The sequence below is a fragment of the Mustela nivalis genome (genome assembly GCF_964662115.1).
Source record: "Mustela nivalis genome assembly, chromosome: 1".
Lineage (NCBI taxonomy): Eukaryota > Metazoa > Chordata > Mammalia > Carnivora > Mustelidae > Mustela > Mustela nivalis.
Window position 1 is genome coordinate 104,135,495 of NC_139020.1, and position 15,699 is coordinate 104,151,193.

The 15,699-nt window shown below is 50.4% G+C and overlaps 2 protein-coding genes across 7 annotated transcripts in view; one reads left to right on the forward strand and one right to left on the reverse strand.

Annotated features, from left to right (window-relative positions):
- YEATS2 (YEATS domain containing 2) overlaps positions 1 to 4,441 on the forward strand; it is a 120,593-nt gene extending 116,152 nt beyond the window's left edge. For all 5 annotated transcript variants that reach the window (XM_082692522.1, XM_082692524.1, XM_082692525.1 and 2 more), the window contains exons 29-31: positions 53 to 127; positions 1,271 to 1,344; positions 2,707 to 4,441. In XM_082692522.1, the coding sequence (XP_082548648.1) occupies positions 53 to 127; positions 1,271 to 1,344; positions 2,707 to 2,815 (258 nt within the window). In that variant the 3' untranslated portion in view covers positions 2,816 to 4,441. The remainder of the gene's footprint in view (positions 1 to 52; positions 128 to 1,270; positions 1,345 to 2,706) is intronic.
- Positions 4,442 to 6,674: 2,233 nt separating this feature from the next.
- On the reverse strand, positions 6,675 to 14,338 carry MAP6D1 (MAP6 domain containing 1). Of its 2 annotated transcripts, XR_014301120.1 has the most exons (4): positions 13,890 to 14,337; positions 8,957 to 9,074; positions 8,244 to 8,375; positions 6,675 to 7,386 (listed from the first exon to the last, which is right to left on the reverse strand). XR_014301120.1 is itself a non-coding variant. In XM_082692892.1 (3 exons), exons 1-3 carry the CDS (start codon positions 14,264 to 14,266, stop codon positions 8,295 to 8,297), a joined length of 576 nt encoding a protein of 191 aa, XP_082549018.1. In that variant the 5' UTR covers positions 14,267 to 14,338; the 3' UTR covers positions 6,675 to 8,294. The 2 variants fall into 2 exon arrangements, 1 of the variants encoding a protein (XP_082549018.1); XM_082692892.1 differs by having other exon boundaries at positions 6,675 to 8,375; positions 13,890 to 14,338.
- Between the last annotated feature and the right edge of the window lie 1,361 nt (positions 14,339 to 15,699).

Below are 15,699 nucleotides of genomic sequence, written 5' to 3' on the forward strand. Positions count from 1 at the left end.
GAGGTGGTTTTCAGTGTGGAGATAGGAACAAACGGCTTTTCCGCTTTTCCAGATTGGGATCACCCTGCAGCCTGTGGCGCTTCACAAGAACGTGTACGCATCGGTGGTGGAGGACATGATTTTAAAGGTGGGTGCCAGCTGCAGCAGGGCTGTGAGCAGCTGCCGCCCGGGGCTGGGGCACTGAGGTGCCAGTGGTCAGGATAGCCTGGGTCCGGGGCTGTTCTGAGTAAGGGATGGGGCAGAAATGGAACAGAGATCGTAAGTTTTAGGATTTTTCATCTTAATCGGGCTTCATGTTTTCTGATTTTTTTTTTTTTAAGATTTTTAAAATTTATTTGACAGACAGAGATCAGAGTAGGCAGAGAGGCAGGCAGAGAGGGAGGAAGCAGGCTCCCTGCTGAGCATAGAGCCCAATGCGGGGCTTGATCCCAGAACCCTGAGATCATGACCTGAGCCGAAGGCAGAGGCCTAACCCACTGAGCCACCCAGGTGCCCCTGTTTTCTGATTTTTAAAAGAACTATATAGTGGGTCTTCTGAGTGTGAAAGCATCTACAAGTTTCTGTGCTGACGTCACTCGAATGATACTTTTTAGTGCCTTCTGAAGCAATCTGAGATGAGTGTTCTTGCTGCTTTAGGACATGACAGAAGCAAAGCCTTGGGTTTTCCCCACATGTCACAACAGAGAAACAGCCACAATTGTCCCAACCCTGGGCAAGAGGATGACAAACCAGCTTCCTTACCCATCCTGATGTAGCCCTGTGGCTACTTTTCTGGTCAGACCCCTCTCCCAGCAGGGATAACTCACAAATAACCCTCACTGGTTTTCCTTTCTTTAAAAAATAGAAATAACCCAGATTTTTTTTTAAGCTTTTATGTATTTAAGGGAGAGTACAAGCAGACTGGGGGAGGGGCAGAGGGACAAGCAACTTAGTGCTGAGCAGGGAGCCCAAGACCGGCTTGAGCCTAGGTTCCTGGGCTCATGACCTGAGCCAAAGGCAGATGCCCAGCTGATTGAGCCACCTTGGTGCCCCCCCAACCTGTTTTCCTTAAAAACAGTGTCTGATTAATGAACCCCCTCCCCCGTTCATAATTTCTCAGAATCTTGGGCTTTATTTTTGTAACCTAATATTTGTGGTCTATTATTTGGACCTTTAGTTTTTCCTTAAGGAGTTTTGATCCTTAGATACATTTATTTGCAAAGTTTTGTATACGGGATGAGGTCATATGTGTCCCTCCTCACCAGCAGGATAATCCTATCTTCTGTCATAGGCCACGGAGCAGCTGGTGAATGACATCCTGAGACAGGCTTTGGCGGTTGGATACCGGACAGCATCTCACAACAGGTACTGAGATCTCTTTCCTCGGTGGTACTAGGGTTACAGATACTTCCTGACAGTTTAGTTGCCCATGAAGAGATTTTCTACCTCATCCAGTTGGAGATGGAGGTGTCCGTGTTTGGGAAGCTCTCAGAACCAGACAGACTTAGGAGTCTGCTTGGTCATTTCGAGACTCTTGTGATTGTGAAAGCTCAGCTTTACCCAGAGGTCTGTATCTTCCTAGTCACTCCTTCAGACACACTGTTCATTAGGACTGTCTTCCACTACTGGGTGAAACAAATGCCAGTTCTTTGTAAAGAAAAGATAATATTGACTGTGATGTGTTAGATGTGGGGGTCAGACATCATATACGCTACCTGATTTGTTTTTCATAGGAGAATTCTGCCCCTTTTTAGAAGTCAGGAAACCAGGCTCTGAATGTTCCCGTTCCCTGGCTTTCCCAGCACTTACACGGTGGGCCTCATTGCCCTAACGCTCACCACTGCTTTGCTGCCCCCTTATCATCATTGGTCGGGACACGGAGTTTTGCCTTTTTCCTAGGCCCTAGAGCATGGCAGACAGCCCTTTTGTTTTTCCACATCCTGGCATTCCTTTCCAGGGAAACAAGTATTTTATTCCAGTATCCTTCAAGCCTGTCCTAAATTTGTAAAACTGTATCAAAAGCATCGGAGGACATAAAGAGGCCTACATCAGAGGACTATTAGGTCAGACTTCACAGGATCAGAATACATGGGGCAGTGCAGAAGACCTCTTTAAGAAAGAAGGAAGGAGAAACAGGAGTTTGGGAATGTTCTTTGTCGTGTGTGAAGCCCAAGAGTGTGGGCTGAGTGCTTTCTGTGGCTCTGCTCGCCTCCGTCATCCCAGTTGTGGAGCTAGGGTGGCTGGGACGCTGTTGACAGGAACATTTATCCCCCTGGCCTGGCTCGGCTCTGTATCCCCTGCCCCCCGACAGACAGAACCATGGTCCCGCAGTTCAGCAGCCCTTTGAGTCAGCTCAGTGGGCTCAGACAGAACGGCGAAATCATTGTGCTGTTTTGCTGTCCTTTCCTTCCTTCCTCTTTTCTCAATCCTCAGAGGCTTTTTTCTTTGTTCAACCAATGCCTGGGACTGGGAAGTCTGATTTGAGCCCCAGATTGGGCTGGCTGTGAAGAGGGCAGGCCAGTCTTTACTAAAACTAAAGAAATCAATGGGAAAGGAGAGCGAGCAAGAACATGGACCTGGCCTCTCCCGTGCCAGAAGGCCCTAAATCGTGCCTCAGCTCTGTCTCCCTTCTGGGAGGGTGGGGATGGGTGGAAGCCCTTGTGATAAATTGATTAAATTATTAAATACTTTAGAAAATTGCACCTAACATGCTTTGTTTTTGGACAGGATTCCCAAAGAAATTACAGTGAGTAACATTCACCAGGCCATTTGTAACATTCCTTTTCTGGACTTTCTCACAAATAAACACATGGGGATATTGAATGAAGACCAGTGAATGGAATGAAGATGCCCTTAGAAAAGCAGGAGTTGCAGATGTATCCGAAGCTTCGAACTGCGACAACTCTTCTCTTTGGGGAAGGAGGTGATTGTCTGTGTGCCTCGAAATATTATGGCTACCAAACCATTGCCTCCACTTAAATCACTGTAACACCAGAGTATTCGGTCCCAGATCAGATCCCTTTAGGACAGAAGTTTCTGAGTCGAGAATGAAGCTGTGAGGGGATGTGTGCTCTGTCAGCTTGCATTTGCTCGCTCTCTGGAAAAGCTTTGGGACAGAGTCTCCAAGCTGGACCAGGCCACGTGCAGCAGGTCCTTCTCTGGGTGTCAAGGGGTACCTTGGGCCACACTGGTGGTCCACCTATTCTGGGGCTACAGGCAGCTCCTGCAGTTACCCTGGTAACCTCTGGAGCCAGGCGGGGCTTCTGCCCTCATCCGGTGGCTGTGGCGTGGGGGACCCCATCAGCTTTAGAGGGCAGTAACACCTTGCAGAAGTCAACAGAACCTGGGAGCCCACACGCTGTGCAGAAGTGTTTCCATGGAGCACAGGGACATTACTGCAGCCAAGGTCAGCACCGTCAAGGGGTAGGCAGATCCCAGCAAACGTCCGTCTGGGAAAGGTCTGACTATAACCAAGCAGCTCTCCATAGGTCAGTAATAGAGAACACCCACAAATCCCAGGCACCTGGCCGACCTGGATCAGCTTTGTGTGTGTCAGGCAGAGCTGGTTCCACAGCATTCACGGGGTATGCAGGTCACCCCATGGTGAGGGACTAGTGGGGAGCAGCCCCTGGGCCAGGCCTGCTGGGATGGTGAGTACTGTCAGTGGACTTAGTGCCCTGTTCTTTTCCACTTGGCTTTTCCAAAGAAAAGCGTTTCAAGGAAACACTGTGAGTGCCTTAAAGAGAGAGAAATGACTGCCGAAGCCACGAGATAGGAATGTCAGTGCTCAGAAGCAGTGAGAATAGATTGTGCCCAGATGCAGAGCCCTCTTGGCAGGAGAAGTGAACAGGAGGAGGAGGGTCCACAGGGCCTGTGTGATACTCAGTTGCATTACAGATACTTTGTCCTAACATAGTCTGTGTCGAAGGAAAGGAGAGAATTTATTCTGTGAGCAATCTGCTCAAAGGAAATTTGAAGTTTGTGAATCAACTTACCCAGTGAACAACATAACTGAAGTTTCCATGAGTTGTGTAGACGTTTGGGTCAGGAACAGAAGGCAGGGAAGTGACCAAGAGATCTGCCCTTCTCTATTCAGCCTCTGACGATTGCAGGTGCACAAGGAAACCTGTTCAATAAGGCATCAGGCATGCCCGGGCTCAGTAAAAAAGTTTAGTGCATAAAGGCTCAGATACTCTATACATTAACCTCTGTAAGCAAGGCCAGTGGACAGGTGGATAAATTTATTCAGCAGCGGACTGTGACAGTTCTACAGGATGGAGGATTTGATCCCAATGAGAACAGATCGATTTATTACAGGTATGAAAGCCTGAAGTAATTATCTTTTTGCAAAAGAATATTAAATCATTTAAAAGTTCCCATATGTGTTAATGTTTCAGATGTATTTGTATCATAACATGTAACATAATTGTGTAACAAAATCTACAATAAATCTTTTAGTATTTGTGTTGGGTTTTTCTGAGTTCGAAGCACTACACTTTGGCAAGTGGTTCTTCCATGAGGTCTGAAGGAGCTGGGATCGGGCAGAGGTATAGGTATTTGTGTTTACATTAATCCTGCCACTTCTTTCCAAGAATTTGCAGCTATACAAGATAAAGGATTACAGTTACATAAAAGTCTGGAAAAAAAATTTAGAAGATGCACACTGACCCAGAAGTTAAGGATTTCTGACAGCTTGGGGCAAAGGAAAACTACCTAATGGACCTCGGCACCTCCTCAAAGCCAAGGCAAGGAGGGAAACCGTTCCTGTTGTCTAAGGAAGAAGCACACTGGTCTGTCTGGAAAGCTGGAACTGGTCTCTGCTGAGGTCTGGAAGAAGTTACTCCGGGGACACAGTCCTGCTGTGACCATCTGCTAGCAGAATGGCTAAAAAAAAATAAAAAACCAAAAATGCAGAAACATTTCAGAAATGACCACTTTTTACATCCACCCTTAACAAAACTAAGGGCTTTGAAAGCTTTGGTTCTTCAAAGGCAGGAAGTTCTGCAGGGCAGAGGCATTGGGATTCCAGATCCATAGCTTTCCTGGGACCAGACTTCACCTCAGCCTTTAGGGAATCAAAATGTCCAGGGTAAGAATAGGGGTGTTGCTTAGGCTCCTTTCCTGAAGGTTGATCTCAGCCAAGGTTTGACTGGAGCCTCAGGACAGAGATTCATGTCCCAGGCAGTTCCTCAGCTGGGGACTCGCTCTTACTGACAGAAGCCTGTGTGAACAGCGCTGGCAGACCTGACCCCACTAAAGGGGACATTCCCCCGTCTGCCCAGGTGGGGCTGTAGGGTCAAGGTTTTTCAAAAGCTCCTTTTTAGGAGTTTGGCTGAAAATCCTGGTGTTAGTACAGGTATGAAAGTATCCTCATTTGTACTGGGTTTTTCTGAGTTTTGAAGCACCATGGAGCACAAGGCGGGACCTTGGTCTCAGCGGCTGTGGGGGAGGACTTCAGGGGCACCACTCCACTTGGGTGTCACAGTGCATCCTCAGGGCAAGTTCTGGCAGTTGCTGGCAGTGCTAACACTGGTTATGGAATCACTGATACTGAATGCTTGCTTCTGGCTGAAATTAGCTGACAGATTGAACTTTTTATTTTTAAAAACATTACTCTTTACAGAATTAATACAAAATGCTTATTATATAGAAACTTTAGCAAATATAGTAAGGTGTAAAAAATTTAGTTACCCATAATTCCCCTTCCCAAAGATAATCACCATTAGTATTCGTTGCATTTTCCTCTTTTATATATGTGTATGATGTATGTGGTCATTACCACAAACCCGAGACTACTGTCCCAGTTGCTTTGGAAAGCCTAATGGGAGGTTAGGCCTTACTAAGACCTAGAGTGGGTGGAAGTTCCTTCTTCAGAACCTGAGTCTTCTAATAATGAAGCCTAATAAAGAGGATTATCGAGTTTGGGGTTTGGTGAAAAGTTGTCTGTTCTGGTGCATTCCAAAAAGGTTCCTGGGCATGCAGTCTGCCTTCAGAGGCAGGCCATGTGAGGCAGGGGTCCTCCCGCTGCTTTGGTGCCAAGGCTGCCAGGAAAGGCAGGCCTGTGGGATCCGGCTGAGGTACAGCCTTTCGGTCTGGTCTGCAGGCTCTCAGGGAGAGAAGGGGGACACAAGCAGGGTCTAGGGAGAAAGACTCTGTCAATGGCTTCAGATGGGCCAAACCTGCAAGTGAGAATAGAGCCAGCTCCCTGAGAAGGAGGGGGGCCTGGGCAGGAAAGGACAATTGTCATATATGCACAATTGCTGCACAATTGTCATGTTTGTACTTTGCTGGCCATTCACTATACTAATAAGCACACTGCCATAAACAGAAACTCCTAATAGGAAGGTAGGGGTGTTCTCCTTACTCTGCAGATAAGGAAATGGAAGCTGCTCACAGTGAGTAGAGAAGTCAGGAGTTAGCCCAAGACTAGCTTAAAGAGGACCTTTTCACCCTAGCTTCAGGGGTGCAGAGGGTGGTGCACATGAAAGAGGGGAGGTTGGTGTGTCCTGTGAATACCGTGTAAGACACCACTGTGGATGGCAGTCCAAACGGAGAGACCTTGGGATTTGTCAGCCTTCAAGGGGCAACCAGTCATAGCCACGATCCGCCAAAGTCCGAGAGGATGATAAAGACATGAGAAGGCGCTCCAGGTTTATAATTAAAGAAATAAGCTAACAAGAAATTATAACAGTACATTTTTGCATTTTAGTAAAATCTGAGATTGTACGGTTAATCTGTTCATTTCCCACAGAATGCACAGCAGCAGGCAGTCTCTTTTCTCTTAGAAACGTCTAACATGCAAACCAATGAAGTCAGAAATAATAGAACCCTTTGTGTAAGCATATGGTTTTGGTTCTGCCTTTAGAATGATTCAGAGCATTTCCTTTGCTGCACTTAAGAGGAAGGCTGTGCCAGCCAGAGCCAGCCCTCCCTCTGAGGGACCAGCCCCGCTCCAAGTCGTCCGAGGGGCTGGGAAACAGGAGGTCCGCGGCTATGGCTTAACTAAATGCTCACCAGACACAGTGCGTGGGGGCTGGAGAGGGAAGAAGACCCACAGGGAAATCCTGGAGTTTCCTTACCAAGAACTGTCCTTAGCCTGTGCCTCTCATCTCCAAGAGCGGACAGAAATGCCTTCGAATGTTTGACCGCCGGCTGTGAAAACTGGGCCAGGCTCGCTCTGCGTGGCAATGTGGGCTGGGACTTACCGGCAAAGGAGGCAGCTTTCCAAAGCCAACAGCTGCCTCCTCACAGTGAGCTCCCCCAACTGTAAGTGAGAGAGCAGGGTGGGAGTCATCTAGGTGTAGATAACATGTTAAAGTCTTTCAGAGAATGAGGCTAATGCCAGTTCGTCCCAAAAAATGCTCCCAGTTCTTTGCCAGTATGTATGGTGTTCCTTCTAGTCGTCAACTGTAAGGGAAAAAACTGGAATTAGTAATAAAATGTGGGGCTCAGAAACCTACAAGGTCAAGGACATTCATTAAGCACTTCAAGCACTCCTCAGAAGAAGCTTTTTGTTAAAACATAAGGGTCAGGGCACCTGGGTGGCTCAGTGGGTTAAGCCACTGCCTTCGGCTCAGGTCATGATCTCAGGGTCCTGGGATCGAGCCCCGCATCGCAGGGAGCCTGCTTCCCTCTCTCTGCCTGCCTCTCTGTCTACTTGTGATCTCTGTCAAATAAATAAATAAAATCTTTTAAAAAAAGAAAAAACACAAGGGTTATCTGGGACCTAAATTATGTCTTTGAAATTGAAACCCTGTGATTGCTACTCTGTTCCTTTGGGAAATGACATTCTAGTTACTCAGCATCATGGTGAGTCACATGCAGGTAATAACCCAAGATCTCTTCAACCTGAATGTGTAGCCATTTGTAGGCATCTCCAAGGACAGTCCCCTTGGGTTACCATAGGTCACAAAGTTCTCATGCAGCCTGGGAAAACAACTATAAGTAGACTGGTTCTTTCAAGCACCTGTTATGTCTGTGTTCCTCAGCCCGCACAGACCAATTCTGTTTACAACAGAATTGATCCTTAAGTTCTTCAGATTTAAAAACTGAAGGAAGGCCAAAAGAGGCAATTAAAAGATCTGAAGCCTTCTGTACACTTCTCAAGGAAAAAGAGGATGACTGAGGCCCAAAGCTGAGTTGGGTGCTACCATGTCCATCCGTGCCAGGCCCCACAGCCCGGTGGCAGCCGGGGAGGAGTGGTGCCCACAGTAAGAAATAGGGGCCTTGCCCCACACAGCAGAGGGGCCATCCCAGGATCTCACCCAGTCCCTGAGTGGCCGAAGACAGCCCCATCTTGGCGCCAGTGTGGCCAGTTACACATTGAGGATCCGGGGAGCTGAAGCCTGAAAGATGGCTGATGGGTTAGGGGTGAACTTCTTCTTCCCCTCAGGGGCCTGAAAAATGAAATGTGGCCCCATATCAGTGTGCCTTTCCCTCCACTTTCCTTCCCCACCACCTCCCATCCCAGCTCCAGGAAGAAAATCTCTGCCTCTTGTCATCCCAAGAGTTGAGACTGCTGACCTAAAGGGTCTGTGTGGGAAACATGCATGGGGCAGGTCACTGCATTAGGTCCAATATGGCACCTAGACCTTTTGTTCTGCTCCCTGAAGCCTCCTTTGGGTGCCATCAGGAAGCTGAACAGTCCCAACCTCCCTTCCATCTTCTAACACAAATGCAAAGGACACGGAAGGCTCACTGTTACTGCTCAGCGGTCAAGGGTAGGTTGGGATTTACACCCTGCTCGCCAGAAAGTCACTCTAGGGAGATGCCCCACCTTGGCCAGCAAAAAGGACCACTGTGGCTCTCTGCTGAAGGATGACTGGGTGCTCAGACACTACTGTCCTTGGCCCTAATGCCATTTTGCATCATCAAAATCCGACTCCTAGTCCCTAACCTGGAAAGGGGGCCTCTGTTCCCACACCCTCTGCAGCCGGGAGCCCAGCCCTTTGCCCTGCCACACCCATTTCAGGCTGACCTGGAAGCCACCCCCGGGGCTGCTGTCCCATCTGGAGCTGTGGGTTGTGATGACTGTGGTGGGTCTTGCCTTTGTGGATCTTGGTGGCTTCACTCCGGTCCAGGCCTGGAACTCCTGTCTGGAATAGAGGACACGGTTACCACCTGGCTCAGGATCAGTCAGCCCTCCCGACTCTTCAGGGGCTGCTGCCATTGTCCTGTGCTGCTTGGAATGTCCTGGCCATTCTCCACTGCTAAATTGGATCCAGATGTGAACACCTGGGATGTGCTGGGTATCGGAAACCAAGTCCCAGCCCTTGCTTCAGTACTCCCTCTTTAGTCTCCAGGCAACTCTAAGGGGCCTGAGACACCCAGAACCAGTGCAGGTTGGTCACCTCCAGCCAGGCCACTAGTGGCCTTTACATCCGCAGGAGGGAGGTGCTGGCCCAGATAGTGCCCGGCACAGCAAAGGTCTTCTGTACCTGGTTATAACAGAAGGAAAAATAAGTTCAGTATTAGGTTTACTTTTTTTTTTTTTTTAAAGATTTTATTTATTTATTTGACAGAGAGAGATCACAGTAGACAGAGAGGCAGGCAGAGAGAGAGAGAGGGAAGCAGGCTCCCTGCTGAGCAGGGAGCCTGATGCGGGACTCGATCCCAGGACCCTGAGATCATGACCTGAGCCGAAGGCAGCGGCTTAACCCACTGAGCCACCCAGGTGCCCCTAGGTTTACTTTTTAATAAGTGGTCTTATTAACTCCTATAAAACAGAACAGATTGTAGTGACTATCTCGAACAACGACAAGCTGATCTGGCTTCTGCAGGACACCGTGCGCACAGGCGCTCCTGCCTGGATGCAGAAGGGGAGGACCTGGGGGTGGCTGACTCCATAGATAGATGTGACAAGGCTGGCACAAACCAGCTTCATGTTCTTGGAGTACATTTTTTTTTTTTAGTTCACGTATTTATTTTTTTAGAGGGGGAGGGGGCAGAGGGAGAGGGAATATAAAGCAGACTCCCAGCCAAACTCCCTGCTGGGCAGGGCTCAATCTCATGACCCCCAGATCATGACCTGAACTGAAATCAAGAGTCAGACACTTAACTGAGTCACTCAGCCGCCGCTCAGAGTACATTTTTTGACAAAGATTTAATTCCTTGGTTCCTTTGCACTAAGACCTATTTTAAATTCTCTCAATTCCTGTGCTAGACAGTGAGCTCCGAAGGCAGAGACCTGCCGTGTCCATAGGAGCACCTGGCCAAGACTGTGTTCTGTAGAAAAGTGTCCAGCTGGCCAGGGGCAGCACCCACATGCGGGCGGGATCCATTCTTATCTCCTCCCACCCACAGCCCTGGCTGGGTTTCAGGCCCAGAAGTCAACAATGCTGTCTTTGCCGTTGGCAGCAGCACAGCTGGGCACCACTAGGCTGGCTGCTGGGGTAGGGAGCAGCTGTGTCTGTCCGTGGTCAGCGCTCAGAGGTGCCAGGAGGCGAGCTGGGCCTGGGCCCTATCAGATCACTTTTGCTTCGGAAGCTGCAAGGTTCCAAAGACCAGCTGCCCGAGCCATCTGCCATTCCGTTTCTCCTGGGGAAGCAGGTCTTCCCCTGGACGCGCCCTTCTGTCCCCAAACTGAGCTAAGCCTTGGGCCTGGCAGCCCAAGCCTGTCACCCCAGGGTGGCTGCAGGGGTCCCAGCACAGAAATGGATCAGAGCCAGGAGCTAGAGCAATGCCCCCTGGCTGCTCCTGGGCGGGGCTGGTGCCGGAGACCAGTGAGGGAAGACCTCAGCGGGGACAGAGATGGAAACTCAGACCTAGAAGCAGCAGGACCCTTTGATGGCCAGGGAGAGGAGAGCAGATTTATGGCTCTGGTGAAGAGGATAATAAAACCACAAGACAAGCCACATATGCCAGGTGCCTCCCCTGACCAAGCATCCATCTGGTCTGGGCCTCAGCTGAACCCTGAAGGCTGCAGTCCCACTAAGAGCCAGGGGCCACCAGTGGCAATGCCGAGCACCCTAGGTTCTCAAGTCTTCAAATGCCTTTTCTCTGAGCCTCCTCATGAGCTTCCTCATGAAAAGGGCTACTGATCTCCATGCAGGAGGCTATAATGAACCTTGGTGCCCGGCACTTCAGTGGTCTGTCCTGTGCCCCACCCAGCAAAGAAAGAGGTAGAGGACTGAGGAAGGAGGGCTTCCAGAGCCAGTGGAACTAGATCCTGGGCCAAAGGCGCTAAATGGCACCTAGGGAATCCCAGAGGGGAGAGACCAGGGCTGGCTGCAAGAGCAAGATCCACAGCGCCCCTCTGGCCAAACAAGTGAGGTCAGTGAGTTTTCTTAAGAGGAGCAGGGGCTGGCGAGTGACCATGAGGACTCCAGTACCCTCGGGTTCCCTAATCTGTTCCTTTTCTTTGTGAATTTCTTCAAACAGTTCACTCAGATTACATGGGTCTTACAAGGAGTCAGAATGGTTTCCCACATCAAGTCCTAGAGCTGGGAGGTGAGGGGTCCCAGAGGTCAGCTGGCACCTTGTTGGGGGAGCCAAGTTCAGCAGTGGTCCTGGATCTAGGCCCGATTTGAGGGTATGGGGACCCCAGGAGTCAAGCTCTGGCTATCTGTTTTATAGAAGAGGAAAGCGTCAGAGAGGCCACATGACCCACCAAGTTATACCCCAGAAAACAAGAGCTTTGGTGAGTCCCAACTCTGTGCAGTAGCTTTCCACCACTGCAGGACCCAGCTCAAGAAACAAAGGGATGGAGAGACGGCAGCATCTCAGGGGTAAGATCTTAGGGAGATAATCTATGGGAAGTCCTGAGCCTGGTTTCTGGCACTTGGTAAGCAGAGAGTAACAACTTGTACCTTTAGTATCACTGGAGCTGGGAGGACCCAACAAGATGTTCAAACCCACCATCTGCTCAACACAAGTGAGGGGCCACTTCTAAAAGCCCCGCCTTCGCTCGAACATTACCAGTGAGGAGGAGCTCAGCACCCGGGAGGCCACTCACTCCATCATCAGTCTATTGGAATTATTAGAAAGCTCTTTCTTCCCTGAGCTGAAGCTGGCTCCCTGCAGGCTCTGCCCCTTCTCCAGCTCCTGGCCTGGAACAGCAGTCTTCTGAAGGTGCTGCACACCCAGGCCCTCGGGCCTCTCACCATTCAGGCCCCTCCAGCTGGCTCACTGCAAGCACACAGCAGTCTGAACCCTCTGCAGCCTAGCAAGGGCCTGAGCTGGGCTCAGTGTTGCCCTGCCCTGGTGTTCCCTTGTACATTTCAGCAGTCAGCGTGAGTGGGCATCGGTGAGCACAAGACCCATCCCACAACTACCTTTCCCCATTAGGTTCCTGAAAAACTGCATGCCCATGAAGGAAACCCTGGGGAGATGGAACCTTCTACATGTCTTAAATAATTACTCTGTGGAAATCCCACCTTAATACAGTTGATTTTTTAAATAATAAAACCGAGGGGAAGTTCATACCTTTTTGCTCCTTTAATTCCACAGGTTGGAATTTCTAAAGAAACTGAAAGGAGCAAAGACGTTTAGCTATAAGGATGCTCATCACAACAATTTTTTTTCTCTGAAAAAGTGTTTTTTTAAAGGTAACACATGTACATGTTTAAAAAAAAAAAAAAAAACAGTTCTTGAAAGGGTGAGAAGTCAGTCAGTCAGTGCTGTTCTGCCCCTGGCAGTATCCCTTCCTCCCTGGCCCTCCCACCTCTCCCCAAAGGTTCCTGTGTTTCCACACATCCACCCAGAGATAACCTACTTGAGCAGACACGCGAATATCATACCCTTTTTAAAAACACAAACAGCAGACACACTGTTCTGCATTTTGGTTTTTTGACATGCACCCATCCAAGATCTTCCAACCTTCCACTTTCACTACATCCTAGGCTCCCCAGTAGCCCATCCTATGGTGGAGTCATAATTAGCCAGCTGCATCAGGAGCACAGGGGACTGTTTCCATCTTCTGCAGTACACTGTTGCAACATACCTTAGATTCCTTAGTTCCCACCCCACATTCAAGGAAACTTGCAAGGAAAACTGGAAATGAAGTACTGGATCAAAAGAAGTGTTTTTAATGGTCTCAAATTAGAAACATTCTAAATATTCAATGAGGACAGATTAATAATTGGAATATATATATATCAATATATGGACAAATGTAAATCCTCTGGATAAAACACTGCATGTCTACTAAAATTCCTGTTGTAAAAAAATATATAGTAACATGAAGAAATCCAAAATTGAAAATGTGTACAGTATCTAAACATAGAAGAATTACAAATGGGTATGAACTCAAAGCTTAAGGATTAGAAAGTACTACCAGTTTGGGTGGGGTTAAAGGAATTTGTTGTAATTTCCCGGTTTTCTACTACAAGTTTTGTAATAAGACAAAGAAGAATGCCCTGAGTTGTCCAGGGGCAGAGCTAAAGTGGGGGCAGGGTGGCCCCATAGATCTCAGTCACTCAGCGAGATTCCCTAGGGGGCCACCTACTGGGAGCCCTGTCTGGTCCTCACCAGCCTCACAGAGGGCACCGGGCGGAGGGAACTCAGGCAGCTGACCCGCACATACCCTGACTATGGCGAGATTCACTTGGTGGAAGTTAAAGCAGATTTTAACTCAGTTGACGGCAGGGCTTTCTGATAGGGCTGAGGGAGAGGAGGGAGAGGAGTGAGGTGTGAGCAAGGTAGTGAGCTCCCTATCAGCAGAGATGCTCGCTCATTCACTGGCATGGGGGGGGGGGGGCTGTTAGCAGCGAAGGCGATACCTCGAAGTGCACTAGGACCTGGGACCAAAGGAGATGACCTCCGAGGTCGCCTACAGCTCTCCAAGTGGTGTGGGATGGGGGCTCCAGGTGCCTCCTCCCTCCCCACCAAGGTGGTCCTCATGGTTCACAGCCTCCGTTTCCTCCTACCAAGGCGTCCAGACTCGATGCACCCCCCTGCCCGAAGCCCCATACCTGTACGACGTGGTCACCACAGCCGAGTCCGCGTCGCCGATGGGGAGCACGTAGACACCACGGCCAGGGGCCGTGGGGGGCTTGTTCCTGCGGCCGCCCACACCCGACCCACGCCCCTGCGGAGCATCCCTGGGCCCCGTGGGGGCCGTCCACACGCCGAAGTCCCGCTGGTACTGAGTGAGCGGCACGTCCCGGCCGGGGTCCCGGGTGCCTGCAGGAGACGGGCCCCTGCGGGAAGCGGCGCCGCCTGCACCGGGCTCCTCGCTCTCGAGGTCCGAGTAGCTGTGCAGGGTGAGCGGCACTGCCACGTCGGAGCGGTCCAGCTGGTTCCAGCGCCGCGCCAGGCAGCATAAGCGGCTGATGCAGGGCCACGCCATGCCGGCCCCGGTGCCCGCCGCTCGGCTCCCCGCGCTCCCGGCCGCACCACCCCCGCCCGGCGTCCCCGCCCCCGCGGCCCTCCCCGCGCCGCCGCAGCACCGCCCCCTGCCCTGGGGGAGGCCCGCCGTGCAGAGGAGGGCCCGGTGGGGCCTGGGTGTGTGCGGCCGAGGAGCATGGACCGGTGGGCGCAGAGGCGGGGATGGGGGGGTGGGCACCCCAAAACGCCTGCAGGCATTCACTAGTGTCCAGCTGGATGGTTTCACCTTTTAATCCAAAGTTCCTTTAATACTATTTTATAAATCGGACCTGTTTCCCCAAGAGCGAGAGCCGGGTGGCAACAACGCGGTCGCCCACGGTCCTGGACCCGCATGGGCGCAGACCGCCGCTGCCGGGCTGTTGGGGCTCGCAGAGCAACCAGGGCTGCCGCATTTGTGCTAGGCTGCTCCACGGGGACTCGCGGGAGGGTGCACAGAGCGGAGGTGCAGCGATGCAGGGATCACAGGGCAGACGGGGCAGGGGCGGGGGGGGGGGGGGCATGCTTTCAGAGGACACGTGCTTGAAATCAGCCAGTGAGTCACTATTTGCCTTTACGACGCTAAATTTCTAACAGCCAATCCAGTTTTCATTGAGAACTGGCATTAGCCCTCAACTGACCTTTCCCTGAGTTCTAAAATCCCTCATTTTAAATCATGGCAACAGAAGACTTGGCATTATAAAGCTGCGGTCTCTGGCCATTGTGCTGTAAACATTCCCTTCCCTCCTGTGCATGCACTCTTTTTTTTATTGCAAAGTTTGGGTAATCCTCCAGGTTAGAGGTCAATCTGTTTAATGCACGACAGGGCATCAGAAACATCTCCCTGGGCACACTCAAAAGACTTCCTGAGTATCTGACACATGCCCTCAATGTGTACTGCAGACCATTGACTAATCACACGACTGAAACAGCATTAATTAGCCAGAGCTCCATCTCCAGCACATACTTGGACCATCTCCAGTCTGCATCTTAGAACAGAAAACTGCAGTGGAGCCCTGACCAGTCAGGACACAGATTCCTCCCCCAAACCACCCCCTCTCAGCTTCCAATCATAGTAAATTGACGAACAGCTGCGGTGGCCAGGCCATGGCCCAGCCATGGCCCAGGAGGCAGCAGGAGAGGAGCACACTGGGAAGTCACTGGGAAGTTACACACCTGCTCTTGCTGGGCTGGACAAGCTTTCTGTGACCTCCATACTCCAGGGCCCTGGGATAGCCACTTGGGACATTGGAGAATACAATACTCCATCCTGCAGGAAAAAAGAAAAAAAAAAAAAGTGATAGCTCTTCTTTTTATTTCTTCATCATTCATTAAGCAACAAAGAGCACTTACTATGTGCCTGGAATAATGCTGGGGGACCCCAGAGGTTCAGTGTAGTAGGTAACAAGAGAACTGGAT